This window comes from Somniosus microcephalus, chromosome 2 (genome assembly GCF_052327205.1).
Source record: "Somniosus microcephalus isolate GS21.2 chromosome 2, FLI_Smic_1.0, whole genome shotgun sequence".
NCBI classification, from domain to species: Eukaryota; Metazoa; Chordata; class Chondrichthyes; order Squaliformes; family Somniosidae; genus Somniosus; species Somniosus microcephalus.
In genome coordinates, this window is record NC_140988.1 from 285,675,710 (window position 1) to 285,697,177 (window position 21,468).

The following is a 21,468-nucleotide window of genomic DNA, read 5'->3' on the forward strand; positions in this document are numbered from 1 at the left end:
AACACTGCTTCAGCACACCAATTGTGTGCTCCACAATGTTCCTGGTGGCCTGATGACTGTTGTTGTAATGCTCTTCTGCCGGGGTGCTGGGCAAACGGAGCGGGGTCATGAGCCATGGGCAGAGAGGATAGCCCTTGTCGCCCAGAAGCCAGCCTCGTGGGTGAGCCGGGGCCTCAAAAAGGTCAGCCACTGAGGTCTGCCGCAGGATGAACGCGTCATGGCTGCTGCCAGGGAATTGTGCGTTCACCGCCATGATCATCTGCCGGTGATCACAGACCAGCTGCACATTAAGGGAGTGGAACCCCTTGCGGTTACGGAACTCCTCCGGATTCTGTAATGGCGCCCGCAAAGCCACGTGTGTGCAATCAATGGCCCCTTGCACCATGGGGAGGTCTGCAATAGCCACGAAGCCCTGTGCGCGCTCCCCCTGCTTCTCCAAGGTCACAGGGAAGGTGATTAATTCGCGCCTCCTTCTGTAGAGGGCAGCTGTCACTTGCCGGATGCAGCAATGCACCGCAAATTGAGATATTTTTGATATATCCCCAGTTGCTGCCTGAAACGAGCCGCTGGCGTAAAAGTTGAGCGCAACAGTGACTTTCACGGCCACCGACAGAGGTCCTGCACCGTATCCGCGGCTGCAGATCCCCAGCAAGCAGGTGGCACAGCTCAGTCACAACATCCTTACCAAATCTGAGCCTTCGCAGACACTGCTCCTCCGACATGGTAAGGTACGAGACCTGCTGCCTGAAAACCCTGGCAGCGTATGGTCGGATTTGGCTATGTCCATTGGCCCTCCTCCTTCTGGCCAATCCCGGCCCTCTCTCCCTCCGTCTCTGTGCCCTTGCCAGTTGTTCAGCCAGGATGACGTTCCCCTCCAAAGCAGCTCCCATTATTCTGGCCGACAAGTAAGACGCAGTCAGCTTTCTGGATCCAACTGTTCTGGACAGGGCTGAAGGTCCCAAGGCTCCTCTGACTCAATAACAACTCTCTGTAACTGAAGGTCTGCAACTCTCTCCAGCAGCGAGCAGGATGGCCAGGCCAAATGGCTGCCGCTTTTATACTAGTGCTGTCCCCTTTAAAGAGCGCCCCCCCCCGCGTCCGAGAAGGACCTGGTAACGTTCCATCCAACTGTCACTAATAGCGCCAGGCGGAACGGAGGGGGGTCACCACTGAATTTCTGGTACGGGGCGCCAAAAAGGCGTTGCACAATGAAATGACGTCCCAGCGCGAACAGGCTACTCAATATGGCAGGATGCGCTGGGATCACTGCGCACATCCGAAAATTGGGTAACGCCCCAAATCTCGGGCTCTTTAGGCGCTACTCGCTGGCGCAACCAACCGAATTTCTAGGCCTAAGGCTAAAATATATATACCATAAACTTACATAAAACTTTATATTAAAAACTTTACTTGCGCTTGTCTCATTTTTATTATTTATTTAAATTTTACTCTCTTTCCTGTATCTGTTCTAACTTTAAAATATCTCTTAGCATTTTGCTCTGGTTTCTAGATGGGAACAACTTTACATGTATGTAGATTGATAGCTTCACAATTGACTCCAAAGGCCAGTTTTTTTTTAAACATTCAAATGACAAGAACTGGAAGATTGAAAAGTTATATTATAGAAGCAACCCTGAAAATGTTTGATGCATATTTCAGCAGCAAAACCAGAAGTACTGTTGATATTTGATGGCACCTGCAGCCAGACGGGACCTGGGCAAATAAACCTGTCTTTTCCTCCCAAAAAAGATGTTACTTTTGGAGGTTCGATTATAAACCTTGTTAGAAATCTTAGTGAATTAAACTGCAGCACTGATGGCACTAGTGCACCTCTTAATGATGGCGTCTATTTGTGACACCAGATTTCTGATTGGAGGACAAGGCGAAATTTCTGATTGATCCCCAACAGTTTGTCTGGAATGTGTAATTTGATCCTGCCTGCTGGAATGTAATCAAGATCTCTGCAACGTGTAATTTGATCCAGTTATTGTCAGGCAGACTACTGAGTTCAGTGTTAACACTACTGCTGTCAGAGAACAGACAGGGTTCACCCTTCTGTGTTAGAATGAGAATTTTAAAATCAAGTTGTTGGTAAACAATATTTCCCCTAATTTCTTTTTTGGTTGCGCGGTCCCTTTAACGGGCTGTGCGGCCCATTCAAAATCTGCAGAAGCTCCCATTCAAAAGCCGGTAAGCGGCCTGTGCGGGACCTCCAGACAACTGCGTGGCTCTTGATCTGAAGGTTCCATGCAGATTAAACAAAGCACTCTCTATTGCATGAGCCTGGCATTTCCATCACCATTTAAAAGAAAAATATACCAAAATCCTTTCAGATCCACTTAATATATAGCTCCCCCAAGATACTCTTATTTAATCAATATTACCTAGGGAAGACTTGCTCTATCCATTTGTTAAGTAGAACTAGCATTTTCATTTCATTGGACAGAGTCTGCTCCACATTCAAACGCTGAAGGATGCACACATAAAGTGTCAAGTAACTGCCTAAGTCCAAGCACTCTCTCAGAAATTCTTCCGCAGTTAGTTCCGGCACTTGAAGAGATACTAAAATTGGTCCCCATCCAAAATACTGATCAAGACATGCTCCTAGACAAAAACAACACACATCTTAGTTACTAAAACAATAAAATAAGTAAAAACAAATCAGAAAAATCTGTTTCATCACAGATCATTATGGCTATAAGTGTACAAATAAGTTGCTTGGGCAGAATTATTTTGTACAAGTTTTAAATTAAAAGTTGGCATATATTTAAATAAAATAAAATACAGCACTAATGCTGCTCGGTTTTAAATCTAAAAGTTCTGGGGCCAATTTACATTTTGCCAAGTTTGTATGGAATTATGGATGCAGTATCGTGGCTAAATGGAGTCAACTTATATTCATGCAGAAAACACTGTTCGGTGAAATATTAAACAACTGTGCAAATGAGAATTATGTGCAGTGGAGCTTGCATTATGGTTAGCTCTGTGAAGAAAAGGAATGAAAGTATGGAACACTTATCACATGTCCCTTACTATTTTTGACAATTTTGTAACAGAATTTTGCAGCTTCTGTTCTTAATTATTTTACTTAGATACACAACCAGTAGGTCCATGAACACATTCATAAGCTGTATGTAAACATGTCAAAAATATTATTCTGTCTTAACCGTAACTTTCATTGTCAGTGACATTTACAGTAATCATTTACAAGAAACAAAACCTTTAGGTATTTATTGCAAAAATTAACCTAATTTACATATTTCACTGTGAAAATTAGTCCTTGTTAAACCTCTCAAGGCACATTAAATAATACTCTCCACTTGTTTTATATCTCATTAACTTGAATCACTGTTATGAACTGACTGGCACTAATCTTAGTAAGCAAGACATCAATGTCTCACTCTGACTGTTCTGGATTCCAAACTGACAAAAACTGCTCTGATCTGTGTTGAGAATTGGCTCACTGAACTGCCAATCAAACGTCAACAATAACTTTATACAGCGCCTTTAACGCAGTAAAACGCCCCAAGGCGCTTCATAGAAGCATTATGAAACAAAATTTGACACCGGGCCAAGAAGAAGATATTACAGCAGATGATCAAAAGCTTGGTCAAAGAGGTAGGTTTTAAGGAGCGTCTTAAAGGAGTAAAGAGAGGTAGAGAGGCGGAGAGGCTTAGGGAGGGAATTCCAGAGCTTAGGGCCGTGGCAGCTGAAGGCACGGCCGCCAATGGTGCAGCAATTAAAATTGGGGATGCGCAAAAGACCAGATTTGGAGCAGGGCAGATATCTCGGAAGTTTGTAGGGCTGGAGGAAGTTACAGAAATAGGGAAGGGCAAGGCCATGGAGAGATTTGAAAACAAGGATGAGAATTTTAAAATCGAGGCGTTGCTCAACCGGGAGCCAATGCAGGTCAGCGAGCACAGGGGTGATGGGTGAACGGGACTTGGTGTGAGTTGGAACACGGACGGCAGAGTTTTGGATGACCTCAAGTTTACGGAGGGTGGAAGATGGGAAGTCGGCCAGGAGTGCATTGGAATAGTCAAGTCTGATCAAAGTTACCATCTTGAATGAGAAACTGCCACCCTTGGTGTGGGAGCCATGGCAACTACATGGTCTTGGCATGTTGGCCTTTATTGCAAGGGGGTTGGAGTATAAGAGTAAGGAAGTCTTGCTACAAATGTACAGGGCCTTGGTGAGACCACACCTGGAGTACTGTGCACAGTTTTGGTTTCCTTATCTAAGGAAGGATATACTTGCCTTGGAGGCGGTGCAACAAAGGTTCACTAGATTGATTCCTGGGATGAGAGGCTGTCCTATGATGAGGGATTGTGTAGAATGGGCCTATACTCTCTGGAGTTTAGAAGAATGAGAGATGATCTCATTGAAACATACAAAATTCTGAATGGGATAAGACAGAGTAGACGCGGAGAGGTTGTTTCCCCTGGCTGGAGTGTCTAGAACTAGGGGGCATAATCTCAGGATAGGGGTAGGCCATTTAAGACTGAGATGAGCAGTAATTTCTTCACTCAGAGGGTTGTGAATCTTTGGAATTCTCTGCCCCAGAGGGCTGTGAATGCTGAGTCTTTGAGTATATTCACGGCTGCGATAGATAAGATTTTTGGACTCTAGGGGAATCAAGGGATACGGAGATGGGGCGGGAAAGTGGAGTGGAGGTCGATGATCAGCCATTATCTTATTTAATGGCGGAGCAGGCTCGAGGGGCCGTATGGCATACTCCTGCTCTTATTTCTTATGTTCTTATGGTCTGTTTAGCTAAGCTCCCATGCACTTTTTGGGCATACCTGAATGAAAACCATTCTAACATGTAAGACATAAACCTCTATAGTATGTGTTGGAAGACACCCAATTGTCTCACGATGATCTGATATGTAAGAATACACAATTCTGAGATAGCTGACTCGTCTGGTGTTTCAACCAGTTTGTCTTAAACATCCTAGACAGCTTGCCTCTTGCTGGGAGTTAATTCTTTGTGAACTCAGTCTTCCAGGTCAAATGGAAAAAAATCCTGAAATGTTACAGGCATATCTAGCTAGGTAAAATGTGAGGAAAATGAAATCAGTTCCTCAAACATAGACATACTGCTTACCATCCTTGAAATAAGCCATGATGCAACCTTCAGTCATTTCTGCCATATGTTTGACAGATGCCAGACTTTGACAAGTTGCAGTCAGTAGTGGTAACGCCAGATTATAATGCACCTTAGTCTCGATCCAAGACCGCAAACTCACTCGCAGTGATTCTGCTGATGTAACACTGGTGTTATTCAGCATCATCAGTACTTCCATAAAAAGGCTGGTTATTGCCATGTGACGCATTTGACTGTCCACATCTGAGGAAGGGATATGGAAGAAAAATAATATTCATGAAAAACTGATGATTCTTCAGTAAATGTAATTAAATATACAGTAGGGCAATTACTAAATTACCTTCAGATGCACTTGATTATGACTTTTGAAAGTATATTTCGAATACAGAAATCTGAAACTTTTCTCCCCCCAAAAGGCTGTAGGTGCAGGGTCAATTGAAATTTTCAAGACTGAGATTGATGGATATTTTGTTAGGTAAGGGCATCAAGGGATATGGATCAATGGCAGGTAAATTAATCTGAGGTACAGATCAACCATGATCTGACTGAATGATGGAACAGACCCAAGGGGCTGAATGGCCTACTCCGGTTTCCATTTCCTTCCTATTTAAAATAAATGTGTGTGTGTGCCCGTGCTCAAGTGTGTGAGCATGCATCTGGTTAAGTTTTCACTGTATCTACAATGTGGTTCCTACACTTAAGGCAATTGTTTCTGGGAGTGAAGGACATCTGAAGTTATTAAAAGGTAATTGAAAGGTTAGCTGTAAATAATGGTACAAATAACTGCAGTCTCATGTAGCTTGCAATCTTAGAACAAGGTGAAAAGCATGCCACACAGTACACAATGTAATAAATATAAAAGCTACAACTCAAATATTTAGGAATTGCATTCACCAAATCAGAAACCAGATTTCCACTGACATAACACAAATTACACCTGACAAAGTTTTCAGACTGCACTGACCTGGTGGGTTAAAGACAACAATATCATCCAACAGCGTTATCATCTCATGTTCTAGTTGAGCATGGACTATCTGAGCATTCTGATCCAAAGTGATGAGGCACTGGACAACTTGGTGGACATATGCCCTGCATTTATGTGTAGCATCCTAAAGAAAACATATATACAGCATTAGCAACTAAAGTACTCACATTTCACTGTATTCACTAATATGAAATTAAAATAAAACAATTTCCTCATAGATACAACCGTGTTTTTGTTATGTGAACACAGGATATTTAGCAATTTCTGACAATGTTCAAACCAGGTGAATAGAAGGCTGTAATTGGTGCACAGGTTTAACAATCATAGGCCTAGAAATTCAGTTTGGGGCGGCCAGCTCGCTTGCGCCCAGAAATTACCGCTGCGCGCGGAGCCACTTGCGCCCGCCGGAAATTCAGTTTCAGCGCCCCAAGTCGAAGCCGGCCGCAAATCAAGGGTTTCGGCGCCCCCGCTTGGGGCGCTGAAACTGAATATCGGCGCGCTAAGTGCCGCAGCGCCACCCGCTGCGGAGCGGCAGGCTGCGGTACTGCAGGCCTTCCTCCCTCTCTTAAGGGGGAGGTGCCTGCAACAGCGCGATCGCCGCTCGCTAGTGCCGGCAAATGAGCCCGGCACCACGGAGAAGTGCCGGGCTCCCGGAAAACAGCCGGCAATGCTGGGGGGGGGGGGGGGGGGGGGGCGGTGGAGGAGGCCGGGGAAGGAGGTGCGGGCAGGCGGCCGCTGAAAAAGCGGCCGGCCGCACCTCCGCCTTAACTCGCCCCACTACCGCATCAGGTAGGCCCCGTTTTCTGGTCGCTGTTTGCGGCCGCCGCGGAAGAGGCGGCCACAACTCAATATGGCGGTCGGGCCGGTAGCGGGGCACTGCGCACACCGATGACGTCATCGGTGGCGGTGCAGCGCTACTGGCTAACGCCGCCATTACCGCACCGCTGAATATCGGGGAAAGTTTATCAAGTGGCGCAAAAGCCCTCTTTGGGCGAAAACTAGGCGCAAAGCCAACCGAATTTCTAGGCCATGCACGGTATTTAAATTGAAAAGCTGGCTGCGCAGGTACCCTGAAGCGCTGCGTGGCTTAAAGGGAATATTGCTGCCTATTCACTCCCACCTATCCAAACTCTAATGACTTAGAGTCATAGATTTATACAGCACAGAAAGAGGCCCTTCGGCCCATCGTGTCCGCGCCAGCCATCAAGCCCTATCTATTCTAATCCCATTTTCCAGCACTTGGTCCGTAGCCTTCTATGCTATGGCATTTCAAGTGCTCATCTAAATGCTTCTTGAATGTTGTGAGGGTTCCTGCCTCTACCACCCTTTCAGGCAGTGAGTTCCAGATTCCAACCACCCTCTGGGTGAAAAAGGTTTTCCTCAAATCCCCTCTAAACCTCCTGCCCCTTACCTTGAAACTATGCCCCCTGGTTATTGACCCCTCTACTAAGGGGAAATGTTCCTTTCTATCTACCCTATCTATGCCCCTCATAATTTTGCATACCTCAATCAGGTCCCCCCTCAGCCTTCTCTGCTCCAAGGAAAACAACCCCAGCCTGTCCAGTCTCTCTTCATAGCTGAAGTGCTCCAGCCCAGGTAACATCCTGGTGAATCTCCTCTGCACTCTCTCTAATGCAATCACATCCTTCCTATAGTGGGGCGACCAGAACTGCACACAGTATTCCAGCTGTGGCCTAACTAGCGTTTTGTACAGCTCCATCATAACCTCCCTGCTCTTATATTCTATGCCTCAGCGAATGAAGGCAAGTATCCCATATGCCTTTTTAACCATCTTATCTACCTGTCCTGCTGCCTTCAGGGATCTATGTACTGTACATGCACACCAAGGTCCCTCTGATCCTCTGTCCTCCCTAGGATCCTACCATTCATTGTGTATTCCCTTGCCTTGTTAGTCCTCCCAAAATGCATCACCTCACATTTTTCAGGGTCAAATTCCATTTGCCACTGTTCTGCCCATCTGACCAACCCATCTATACCGTCCTGTAGCCTGAGGCTTCCCTCCTCGTTACTTACCACTCCACCAATTTTCGTGTCATCTGCAAACTTACTGATCATACCTCCTACATTCATATCCAAATCATTAATGTACACTACTAACAGCAAAGGACCCAGCGCCGATCCCTGCGGTACACCACTGGACACAGGCTTCCAGTCACACAAACAACCTTCGACCATCCTGCTTTGCCTCCTGCCACTAAGCCAATTTTGGATCCAATGTGCCAAATTGCCCTGGATCCCATGGGCTCTTACCTTCTTGACCAGTCTCCCATGCAGGACTTTGTCAAAAGCCTTATTGAAGTCCATGTAGACTACATCAACTGCACTACCTTCATCCACACACCTAGTCACCCCCTCGAAAAATTCAATAAAATTGGTTAGACATGATCTCCCCCTGACAAAGCTATGCTGACTATCCTTGATTAATCCTTGCTTGTCCAAGTGGAGACTAATTCTGTCCCTCAGAATTTTTTCCAATAATTTCCCCACCACTGATATTAGGCTCACTGGCCTGTAATTCCCTGGTTTATCCCTACTACCCTTCTTGAATAATGGTGCTACGTTAGCTGTCCTCCAGTCCTCTGACACCTCCCCTGTGGCCAGAAAAGTTCTGAATATTTGTGTCAGAGCCCCTGCAATCTCCTCCCTTGCCTCACACAGCAGACTGGGATACATCTCATCTGGGCCTGGGGATTTATCCACTTTTAAGCCTGCTAAAACCACTAGTACCTCCTCCCTCTCGATACTAATTTGTTCAAGTATATCACAATCCTCCTGCCTGATTTCTATGCCTATATCGTCCTTCTCCACAGTGAACACAGATGCAAAATATTCATTTAAAACCTCACCCACATCTTCCGGCTCTACACAGAGATTGCCACTTTGGTCCCTAATGAGCCCTGTTTCCCTGGTTATCCTCTTGCCCTTAATATACTTATAAAACACCTTGGGATTTTCCTTTATTTTGCCTGCCAGTGTTTTTTCATGCCCTCTCTTCGCTCTCCTGATTTCATTTTTAAGTAACCCCCTGCACTTTCTATACTCCTCTAGGGCTTCCACTGTTTTTAGTCCTTTGTATCTGCCAAAAGTCTCCCTTTTTTCCCTAATCCATTCTTGTATATAACTTGCCATCCAGGGTTCCCTGGGCTTGTTGGCCCCACCCTTGACCTTTACAGGAACATGTTGGCGTTGTACTCTCTCTATTTCCTTTCTGAAAGACTCCCACTGCTCTGATGTGGATTTTCCTACAAGTAGCTTATCCCAATCCACTTTGGCCAGATCCTGCCTTATCATATTAAAATCGGCCTTCCCCCAATTTAGAACCTTTATTTCCAGTCCATATCTTTGTCCTTTTCCATGACTACCTCAAATCTCACCGAATTATGGTCACTGTCACCAAAATGCTCTCCTACTGACACTTCTACCACTTGCCCGGCTACATTCCCTAGAATTAGGTCAAGTACCGCCCCCTCTCTTGTAGGACTTTCTATATGCTGGCTCAAAAAGCTCTCTTGGATGCACTTTAAGAATTCCGCACCCTCTAAGCATTTCACACTCTGACTATCCTAGTTAATATTGGAGAAGTTGAAATCCCCTACTATTATTACCCTATTATTTCTACACTGCTCTGAGATTTGCCTACATATCTGTTCCTCTATCTCCCCCTGACTGTTTGGGGCCTATAGTACATTCCCAGCAAAGTGCTTGCCCCCTTTTGGTTTTTAAGTTTTACCCATATGACCTGATTAGAGGTACCTGCTAAATATCATCCCTCCTTACAGCAGTAATAGAGTCCTTGATTAATATTGCGACACCCCCTCCTCTTTTACACCCCCCTCTGTCTCACCTGAAGATTCTATACCCTGGAATATTGAGCTGCCAGTCCTGCCCCTCCCTCAACCATGTCTCTGTGATGGCAACAATATCATACTCCCATGTAATAAAAACTGAAAATGCTGGAGAAACTCAGGAGGTCAGGCAGCATCTGTGAAGAGAGGAAACAGTTAACGTTTCAGATTGATGGCCCTGCGTCTTGCTTTTTTCCAGTTCTAACGAAGGGTCATCGACCTGAAACGTTAACTCGGTTTCTCTCTTCACAGATGCTGCCTGACCTGCTGAGTTTCTCCAGCATTTTCTGTTTTTATTTCAGATTTCCAGCATCTGCAGTATTTTCTTTTTGTCATACTCCCATGTGTTCATCAACACCTTCAATTCACCTGCCTTACTCGCAAGACTCCTTGCATTAAAATAAATGCTATCCAGCCGTGCCATACTCCCTTGTGCCGTTACATATTTGCTCTGCTTTCCAGGCTGACTTGTTTTTTCCTCTATATTTGGCTGTGCATCACCCCCTACTATAGCTCCACTCTGTATCCCATCCCCCTGCCAAGTTAGTTTAAATCCCCCCCTCCCCCCCCCAACAGTACTAACAAACCTCCCTGCATGGATGTTGGTCCCGTTCTGGTTCAGGTGCAACCCGTCCGACTTGTACAGGTCCCACCTTCCCCAGAAGCAGACCCAGTGAGCCAGGAAACTAAAGCCCTCCCTCCTGCACCAAGTCTTTAGCCATGCATTCATCTGCTCTATCCTCCTATTCCTATACTCACTAGCACGTGGCACCGGGAGTAATCAGAGATTACAACCTTTGAGGTCCTGCTTTTTAATCTGCTACCTAGCTCCCTAAATTCTTGTTGCAGGACCTCATCCCTCTTTCTACCTATGTCGTTGGTACCAATGTGAACTACGACCTCTGACTGTTCGCCCTCCTCCTTCAGAAAAGAGAAGTCTTTAAAATTATGAAGGGGTTTGACAGGGTAAACAAAGAGAAGAGATGTTTCCACTTGTGGAGAATCCAAAACTAGGGATCATAAATATAAGATAGTCACTAATAAATTCAATAAGGAATTCAAGAGAAACTTTTTTTTTAAACCTAAAGAATGGCTAGAATGCAAAACTTGCCACCACATGCAGTAGTTGAGGTGACTAGCATAGTTGCATTTAAGGGGAAGCTAGATAAGTACATGAGGGCAAAAGGAACAGAAGGATATGCCGATGGGGTTAGATGCTGGGGGGGTGGGAAAGGAAGCTCGTGTGAAGCATAAATACTGGCACAGACTAGTCGGGCTGAATGGGCTATTTCTGTGCTGTAAGTTCTATGTAATTCTCTGTGCCCCTGCATCATCACCATTGCAGTGCCCAACAATCCATCCTCAATGTTCCTCTCCGCTTATCTAGATGCTGATCCTCTAATGTCATTTGCAGGCATGGGACCAGTATGCATATGGAAGCTGACACTTCAATTTACCCCTTCAACCTGTGTGCCAACATGCTATACATTTCTGACATTTATTTAAATATTGGGAAAAAATAAAACCATTAACTCCACTCCCTCAGCGCTGTGAAGGAGTGCAAATCCTTGGCATCCCAGCTTTACCTAGAAGAGCTTCAGATCTCACATCCTGTCCATCACTGAAACTACTGACTTTCACCTCCACAACATCTCCCACTTCTGTCCCCATCTCAGCTCCTCTACTTTTGGAACCCATATCCATGCTCATGTCCCCTCCGGACTTAAATTATTCCAATGCCCTCATTGCCAGCCTCACATCATCTAGCTTCCATAGACTTCATTGCACCTAAAATGCTACAGCCTGTCCTGCACTAGTCACCAGCTGCCTCTATCCCTGTCATAATAGCTCCATTCTGCATCCCGTTAAATTTAAAATATCAGTAAATATTGTTCAGAGGAAACATGGTGGCGTATCATGTACTGGAAGACATGAATTAGGAAAGCAATCATATAAATTCAAAATAACTCATCTGAACCAAATACAGTAAATACATTTACTTCTATATCTACTTACATTGTGTATGTTCAAGGTTTCACTAAAACCCGCAGCAACTTTTAAAAGCTTTAGTATCAGTTCAGCTGATGGATCTTTTAAAGTGACAACAGAGGGTGAGTAATGGCTACTGAAGTAGCTGATGACGTTTTGGTATGATATAATGTCCACAAATTGCCAGGGTAGTGCACTTGATTGTCCAAGAAGGCTATGCAAGGGAGATTCCTGCAGAGATGAGCATTAACAGCTAGGTTAGTGAAACCTAATTTATGAATAAAATTAAATAAATAGGCATTATTAGTTAGCATTTTTCACCAACAGGACCAAATTGGAAGTGAAATGCTTCAAAATCATCTATATGCTTGTGAAGACTTCAATTTTCTAAGAAGCAATACTTTTTCAAAACTGATATATCACAGTACCTAAAATAAAAAAGGTACAAGAGCACACATGAATTTATTGTACACTAAGTATCAAGTTTCTATACAATGTCACTGTTAAACTGGACAAAAATATGACATCAAATCAGAATTTTTGTAGCTAACAAAATAAACATTTGTTTCATAATACAAGAACCCTCTAATTGATGTTCTCTTTAGTCCTGATGCTGGTTATTGTCCTGATGCTGGTTATTGTCCTGATGCTGGTTATTGTCCTAATGCTGGTTATTGTCCTAATGCTGGTTATTGTCCTAATGCTGGTTATTGTCCTAATGCTGGTTATTGTCCTAATGCTGGTTATTGTCCTAATGCTGGTTATTGTCCTAATGCTGGTTATTGTCCTAATGCTGGTTATTGTCCTAATGCTGGTTATTGTCCTAATGCTGGTTATTGTCCTAATGCTGGTTATTATCCTAATGCTGGTTATTGTCCTAATGCTGGTTATTGTCCTAATGCTGGTTATTGTCCTAATGCTGGTTATTGTCCTAATGCTGGTTATTGTCCTAATGCTGGTTATAAGCCTACATTTCAGAAACGTAAAGAGCACAGATTGCCTCTGCCTTTTTACTTTCTTCCTTTCTCAGGTCTGCCACACCAAATTTACCTCTGGCCAGAAAGGTGTTGATGACATTTTCCAGTCATTTATGTTGTTTCTAAGAGATGCATCTAGTTGACATCACTTGCTCAGTTTTCCTCCCTCCTTGGAGCAAGGCACCGTAACTTTCTGTTCCTTTTTAAATCTCTGACAGTGAACAGTGGGATACTTCTACTAGCAAAACTGACTGTAATCAGTTTGTAACTTTAATATCCTTGAATTATGTGATCAGCTTTAGTTGCACAGACAGATAGTTATATCTCACATTTGACTGCGACACATCCTCTGCGCACATGGACTTAAGCACAGATTTCATAGTTTTCTAAAGTTAGATTTTTTTTTTTTTTTTTTAAATCCTGCATTTCCAAAATTACTTTTCTGGAACTATTATAAAGTAGACTTTCTAAATTATGTTTTAGCTGAGAAAATGGCATCAGTTACAACAAACAAATTACAACGATGTTCAGTTGCTCAAAGAAATAATGGATCTGTTGCTTTAATAATAAAAGGTATTGCAGTACCTACTAATGGAAAGCTAGTCAAGAGAATAAAATACAAATCTACTTACTGGTTTACTTATAAGTTCGTCCTCTTTTGATAGAAAAACCATCATAAACAACAAATAGACAACCATAGTCCGTGTTTGCAACAGAGGTTGGGAATTCCAAGCATCAGAAAGAACACTGACCCAGTTAACTTCACATAGCAAAGTTCCCAAAAATAGGAAACAGCTCTTTGGACTTCCTCTCTCTACCTGAAAGATAAGATCAAGATCAGGGTATTAATCACCGAGATTGACCACTAGCTTCTCCTTAGGTTTATGCAGAACTAAACTAAAATAAAACTAAACATAAACACTGAACAGTTGAATATTCCTCTGGACTGTAACAGAGTCACTGCCAACTACAACCATATCTCCACAAACAAAATAAATAGAAAAACCTTGCATTTTACAGACGTTGGTTGACGTGAAAGATCAACTTCCTTAGCTCACAACACCGCCTCAAGAAAAAAACCCAACATTACTCTCCACTGATGCCCCCAAACATTTTTCTATCTCAAGACTAAATTTGGTTGGACATCTCTCTACTTCATGATTTAAAGGCCAACCAATCCATATTTACATCATCTGGCAAAGTCCTATTTCATTGCTTTAACAATGATGAAGTTATTGATTTTTAAGCAACTAACAACTGCTTGACCAGGACTGCCAGAAAGTACCATTCTTTTCTTTTATTGTAAAAATATTTGAATAGTACTACAGTGCAAAAATGTTAAATAATTATTTTGTCAAGTAATTTTATTCACCAATCTTTTGTTTTACCAGTTTTAACTGTTGCATCAAGTTCAGCAAGAAGCCAACAATGGAATGCAAGATGGATTGCAATTTCAATACTGTAAAAACAGGCACAGTTGTTAGATAACTGAAAGTGTATTTGTCATTTGCTTCATGGAATCATAGAATGGTTACAGCACAGAAGGAGGCCGTTCAGCCCATTGAGCCTGTGCCGGCTCTAAGCAAGAGCACTTCAGCTAGTCCCACTCCCCCACCCTTTCACCGTAGCCCTACAAATTTTTTCCGATAGGTACTTATCCAATTCTCTTTTGAAAGCCACAATTGAATCTGCCTCCACCACCCTTTCAAACAGTGCATTCCAGATCCTAACCACTCATTGCGTAAAAAAGTTTTTCCTCATGTCGCCTTTGGTTCTTCTGCCTATCACCTTAAACCTGTGTCCTCTGGTTCTCGATCCTTCCGCCAATGGGAACAGTTTCTCTCTATCTACTCTGTCTAGACCCCTCATGATTTTGAACACCTCTATCAAATCTCCTCTCAATCGTCACTGCTCTAATGAGAACAACCCCAGTTTCTCTTGTCTATCCATGTAACTGAAGTCCCTCATCCCTGGAACCATTTTTGTAAATCTTTTCTGCACCCTCTCTAAGGCCTTCACATCCTTCCTAAAGTGCGGTGCCCAGAATTGGACACAATACTCCAGTTGGGGCTGAAGCAATGTTTTATAAAGGTTCATCATAACTTCCTTGCCTTTGTACTCTATGCCTCTATTTATGAAGCCCAGGATCCTGTATGTTTTTTTTTATACCGCTTTCTCAACCTGCCCTGCCACCTTCAACGATTTGTGCACATATATCCCCAGATCTCTCTGTTCAAGCACCCCTTTTAGAATTGTACCCTTTAGTTTATATTGCCTCTTCTTGTTCTTCCTACCAAAATGTATCACTTCGCACTTTTCTGCATTAAATTTCATCCGTCATGTGTCCGCCCATTCGATCGGTCTGTCTACGTCTTCTTGAAGACTATCACTATCCTCCTCACTGTTCACTATACTTCCAAGTTTTGTGTCATCTGCAAATTTTGAAATTGTGCCCTGTACACCCAAGTCCAAGTCATTAATATACCTCAAGAAAGGCAGTGGTCTTAGTACCGACCCCTGGGGAACACCACTGTATATCTTCCTCCAGTCCGAAAATCAACCGTTCACCACTACTCTGTTTTTTGTCATTTAGCCAATTTCGGATCCATGCTGCCACTGTCCCTTTTATTCCATGGGCTTCAACTTTGCTGGCAAGCCTATTATGTGGCACTTTATCAAACACCTTTTGGAAGTCCATGTACACCACATCAACCACACTGCCTGATATACCTATCAATTCATTCCATGAAAAGCGACGAGTTAAGATAGTAACTATAGGTTTTTATTGGCTAAATAACAGAGCCCACCCTCGTGGGCGATCGGTTCCAACAAGGGAGAATACTAGCCAAGCGGTCACCTTTATACCTGGGCAAGCAGGCGGAGCCATGGGCGGAGTCAGCTGAGGTAAGCCCAGGTATAGCAGTGTGCGTGGCAAGAGGTAACCTTGTGTAGCGATAACAACAGTGTAAACAGTGATAACAACAGTGTAACAATAGTGAACGGTTGTGAACGGTAACTGTGGTTTACCACATTCACCCCTTGTTTAAAATTGAGTCCGGCGGGGTGAAGTGTACTACCAGTTCGTGTATGTCAGTCTCTCAGGAGGCCTCGTAAGCCTTTCTGATCGGCGCAGCAGCGGCGGCGGTGGTGCAGTATCCGATGGTAATGCTGGTGTCTGCGTGGTCGATGAAGGCTCCTGGGGTCTACATGCCGTCTACAGGAGCTGGATTTGGGGGAGTGGTGGGGGGTAATGGTGGTATCTCGGGGGTGCCCGAGGGTGCGAGGTCTCGCAAGGAGACAGTGTCCTCCCGCCCGTCTGGGTATGCCACATAGGCATACTGGGGGTTGGCGTGCAGGAGGTCCACCCTCTCGACCAGGGGGTCCGTTTTATGGGCCCTCACGTGCTTCCGAAGCAAGACGGGCCCCGGAGAAGTCAGCCATGTTGGTAGCGAGGTTCCCGTAGTCGACTTCCTGGGGAAAACAAACATTCGTTCATGGGGGGTGGCGTTAATGGCAGTGCAAAGCAGTGACCGGATGGAATGGAGTGCTGCCGGGAGGACTTCCTGCCAGCGAGAGATTGGGAGGCCCTTAGACTTTAGGGCTAAGAGGACGGCCTTCCAAACTGTCGCGTTTTCTCTTTCCACCTGGCCGTTCCCCCGGGGGTTGTAGCTGGTGGTCCTGCTCGCAGCAATACCTCTCGCGAGCAGGAACTGGCGAAGTTCCTCGCTCATGAAGGATGCGCCCCGGTCGCTATGTATATAGTTCGGGAACCCGAACAAGGCGAACAGGTCGTTCAGGCATTTGATGACCGTGGTACTGGTCATGTCTGGGCAGGGGATGGCAAAGGGGAAACGGGAGTACTCGTCAATAACGTTGAGGAAGTACACATTACGGTCAGAGGACGGGAGGGGCCCCTTAAAATCGATGCTCAAGCGCTCGAAGGGGCGGGTGGCCTTGATCAGGCTTGCTCTGTCCGGCCGAGAGAAATGCGGTTTGCATTCGGCACCCATTGGGCATAGTAAGCGAAGAGCCTCAGGGTTCTCTTCAGCGCCTTTGGACAGTGGGGGAGGGGAAGCTCCATGAGGGGGCGCATTCTTTCGGGGTCGGGGCCGATGACTCCGTTCTCTACTACGCAGCCGAGGATGGCCAGGCGCAAGGTATTAAACACACATTTATCCTTATTGTAAGTGAGATTCAGCCGTTGGGCCGTACGGAGGAATTTCTCCAGATTAACATCATGGTCCTGCTGGTCGCGGCCGCAGATGGTGACGTTATCTAGATAAGGGAATGTGGCCTGAAGCGCGTTCTGGTCGACCATCCGGTCCATCTCCCTTTGGAAGACCGAGACTCCGTTGGTGACGCCGAAGGGAACCCTAAGGAAGTGGTAGAGGCGGCCGTTCGCCTCGAAGGCGGTATACTGGCGGTCCTCAGGGTGGATAGGGAGTTGGTGATAGGCTGACTTGAGGTCGATGGTGGAGAATACCCGGTACTGTGCAATCTGGTTGACCATATCAGATATGCGGGGAAGGGGGTATGCGTCCAGCTGGGTGTACCGGTTTATGGTTTGGCTGTAGTCGATGACCAGGCGGTGTTTATCGCCGGTCTTAACGACTACGACCTGGGCACGCCAGGGGCTGGTGCTCCCCTCGATGATGCCCTCCTTCAGGAGTCGCTGCACCTCAGAGCTAATAAAAGCTCTGTCCCCGGCGCTGTACCGCCTGCTCTTGGTAGCGACGGGTTTACAGTCACGGGTGAGGTTAGCGAACAAGGAGGGGGGCGGGACTTTGAGGGTGGAGAGGCCGCAGGTGGTACGCGGTGGGCGGTTTAAATTTTGCTGGTTGTAGACTGTGAGTGGGGGGAGGGGTCCACCGTAAGCCAAAGTGACACTTTGAAGGTGGCATTGGAAATCCAGCCCTAGTAGGACGGCAGCGCAGAGCTGGGGCAGGACGAGAAGTTTAAAATTTTTATATTCCGTGCCCCTAACCAACAGGGTCACTACACAGTAGCCGCTAATGTCTGTTGAATGGGACTTCACCGCCATCGAGATCCGATGGCGCGCTGGCCGGACAGTGAGGGAGTAGCAGCTCACCGTGTCTGGATGAATAAAACTCTCCGTGCTTCCGCTGTCGAACAGGCAGGACGTGGCGTGGCCGTTTACTTCGATGTCCATCATGGACTTGGACAGATGATGCGGGAGAGCTTGGTCAAGCGTGACGGAGGCCAGTGTATGGCTGAGCGAGCTGCTGTAGTCTGCAGGCGAGGCGGTGGTCGGGTCTGGAGACAGAACGGCGGCCGAGTGCGGCGAACAAAATGGCGGCGCCCATGACGCGGGTCCCCACGAAGTTGGACAAAATGGCGGAGAAGATGGCCGCCCCCACAACTCACATGAGGCACTGCTGGCGTCTGTGGCCTTGATCAAAGATGGCTGCCCCCCACGACCCACCTGAGGCAATGCTGGCGTCTGTGGCTTTCCCTCTGCAGGCGTTTACAAAGTGGCCTTTCTTTTTACAGCCGGAGCAGGTCGCGTTCCTTGCAGGGCAGCGCGCCCTTTGATGTCTCGCCTGGCCACAGAAGCAGTTGGCGGCCCGATCGCGGAGGTCCGCTGCCACAGCGGGTCCCGGGGGTGGCGGTCCCGATCGATTCCGGGACACCGACGCCGTGGTGGGTCCCAGGGGTGGCGGTGCGAGGGGAATTGTGGCCGGAGTCGGGCCCGAGTCCCAGGGTCGCGCAGCACAGTACCTGGAGTACGCCTCGAGGTCCCGATGGGCCACTTCCAGAGAGCGAGCGAGGGCTGCAGTTGTATTCAAGTCGAGGTCCTTTGATTCGAGCAGTCTTTGCCGTGAGTAGTCGGACCGAAGGCCTTTCACGAAGGCATCGCGGATATTCCCTTCAGTATTTTCTGCAGCCGTTACAGCTTTAAAGTCACAGTCCCTGCCGAGTGTTTGTAGCGCCCGTAAAAATTCATCTACAGACTCTCCTGGCTGTTGCGAGCGGGATCTTAGGAGATGTCTGGCATACATAGAATTTACAGGGCTCCGGTACTGCTCTTTCAGCAGGTCGAGGGCGTCCTCGTATGTAGCAAGGTCCCGGATGAATGCAAATACTTTAGGGCTCACCTGGGCGGTCAGAACTCTTAGTTTGGATCCCGGAGGCACGCCGGATTCTCCCAGGTAGGATTCGAAACAGCTCAGCCAGTGTTCGAAGTCGAGGGCTGAGTTCGCTGCCTGTGGGTTTAGATCCAGGTACGGCGGTCGGAGGGCTCGCAGCCAGGCCGGCTGCTGTGGCTGTTGTAGCTGGCCGTTTGGCTGCTCCGATCCACTCATTTCAAAATTTAGCTAATAAAATTGATATACCTATCAATTCATTCCATGAAAAGCGACGAGTTAAGATAGTAACTATAGGTTTTTATTGGCTAAATAACAGAGCCCACCCTAGTGGGCGATCGGTTCCAACAAGGGAGAATACTAGCCAAGCGGTCACCTTTATACCTGGGCAAGCAGGCGGAGCCATGGGCGGAGTCAGCTGAGGTAAGCCCAGGTATAGCAGTGTGCGTGGCAAGAGGTAACCTTGTGTAGCGATAACAACAGTGTAAACAGTGATAACAACAGTGTAACAATAGTGAACGGTTGTGAACGGTAACAGTGGTTTACCACACTGCCCTCATCAACCCTCTCTGTTACCTCATCAAAAACCTCAATCAAGTTGGTTAAACACAATTTGCCTTTAACAATTCCGTGCTGGCTTTCCTTAATTAACCCACACTTGTCCAAGTGACTGTTAATTTTGTCCCGGATTATTGTTTCTAAAAGCTTCCCCACTACCGAGGTTAAACTGACTGGCCTGTAGTTGCTGGGTTTATCCTTACACCCTTTTTTGAACAAGGGTGTAACATTTGCAATTCTCCAGTCCTCTGGCACCAGCCCCATATCCAAGGAGGATTGGATGATTATGGCCAGTACTTCTGCAATTTCCAAGGATGCATCCCATCCGGTCCTGGTGACTTATCTACTTTAAGTACAGCCAGCCTTTCTAGTATCTGCTCATCAATTTATCCCAGCCAGTATCTCAACTACCTCCTCTTTCACTATAACTTCATCAGCATCTTCTTCCTTGGTAAAGACAGATGCAAAGTACGCATTTATTACCTCAGCCATGCCCTCTGCCTCCATGCATAGGTTTCCATTTTGGTCCCTAATCGGGCCCACCCCTCCTCTAACTATCCGTTTACTATGTATATGCCTATAGAAGACTTTTGAATTCCCTACTATTTATATACCTATAGAAGACTTTTGAATTCCCTTTTATGTTAGCTGCTAATCTATTCCCACACTCTCTCTTTGCCCCTCTTATTTCCTTTTTCTCTTCCCCTTTGAACTTTCTATATTCAGCCTGGTTCTCACTTGTATTCTCAACCGGACATCTGTCATACGCCCTTTTCTGCTTCATCTTACTCTCTATCTCTTGTCATTCAGGGAGCTCTGGCTTTGGTTGCCCTACTGTTCTCCTTCGTGGGAATGTACCTTGACTATACCTGAACCATCTCCTCTTTAAAGGCAGCCCATTGTTTGATTGCAGTTTTGCCTGCCAATCTTTGATTCTAATTTACCTGGGCCAGATCTAGTCTCAACCCACTGAATTTGGCTTTCCTCCAATTAAGTATTTTTACTCTAGATTGCTCCCTGTCCTTTTCCATAGCTAGTCTAAACCTTGTGATACTGTGATTACTGTTCTCTAAATGTTCCCCTACTGGCACTTGTTCTACTTGACCCACCTCATTCCCCAGAACCAGATCCAGCAATGCCCGCTTCCTCATTGGGCCGGAAATGTAGTGATCAAGAAAATTCTCCTGAACACACTTCAGAAATTCTTCCCCCTCTCTGCCCTTAACACTATTACTATCCCAGTCTATATTAGGATAGTTGAAGTCCCCCATTGTCACTACTCTATAGTTCTTGCACCTCTCTGTAATTTCCCTGCAAATTTGCTCCCCTATATCCTTCCCATTAGTTGGCAGCCTATAGAATACACCTAGTAACGTAATGGCACCTCTATTGTTTCTCAACTCTAAACAAATAGATTCTGTCCTTGACCCCCCCCCCAGGACATCCTCTCTCTCCAGCACTCAATACTGCCACCTCACCTCATTTCTTTCCTTCCTTATCTTTCCTGAACACCTTATATCTAGGAATATTTAGTACCCAATCCTGCCCTTTTTTTAGCCAGGTCTCCATTATTGCTACATCATCATATTCCCATGAGTCTATTTGAGCCTGCAGCTCAACAACCTTATTTACCACAGTTTGTGCATTCACACTCGTGCACTGTAACTCTTGTATTCTCTTAGTCTGACCCCACCTAATACAGTAGTATTTCTACTCTAGTGCTATCTGTCTCACCCAATCCTTTGTGCACCATATATAATTGCAAAATACTGCGGATGCTGGAAATCTGAAATAACAACAGAAAATGCTGGAAATACTCAGCAGGCCAGGCAGCATCCGTCGAGAGAGAAACAGAGTTAATGTTTCAGGTCTGGGACCCTTC

The 21,468-nt window shown here is 45.8% G+C and overlaps 1 protein-coding gene across 1 annotated transcript in view; it reads right to left on the reverse strand.

Annotated features, from left to right (window-relative positions):
• epg5 (ectopic P-granules autophagy protein 5 homolog (C. elegans)) overlaps positions 1 to 21,468 on the reverse strand; it is a 237,635-nt gene that overhangs the window by 19,844 nt on the left and 196,323 nt on the right. Inside the window, exons 37-41 of the mRNA XM_085966023.1 lie at positions 13,557 to 13,738; positions 11,975 to 12,178; positions 6,072 to 6,216; positions 5,108 to 5,350; positions 2,385 to 2,604 (exon numbers count right to left, since the gene is read on the reverse strand). Of these exons, the coding sequence (XP_085822149.1) occupies positions 2,385 to 2,604; positions 5,108 to 5,350; positions 6,072 to 6,216; positions 11,975 to 12,178; positions 13,557 to 13,738 (994 nt within the window). The remainder of the gene's footprint in view (positions 1 to 2,384; positions 2,605 to 5,107; positions 5,351 to 6,071; positions 6,217 to 11,974; positions 12,179 to 13,556; positions 13,739 to 21,468) is intronic.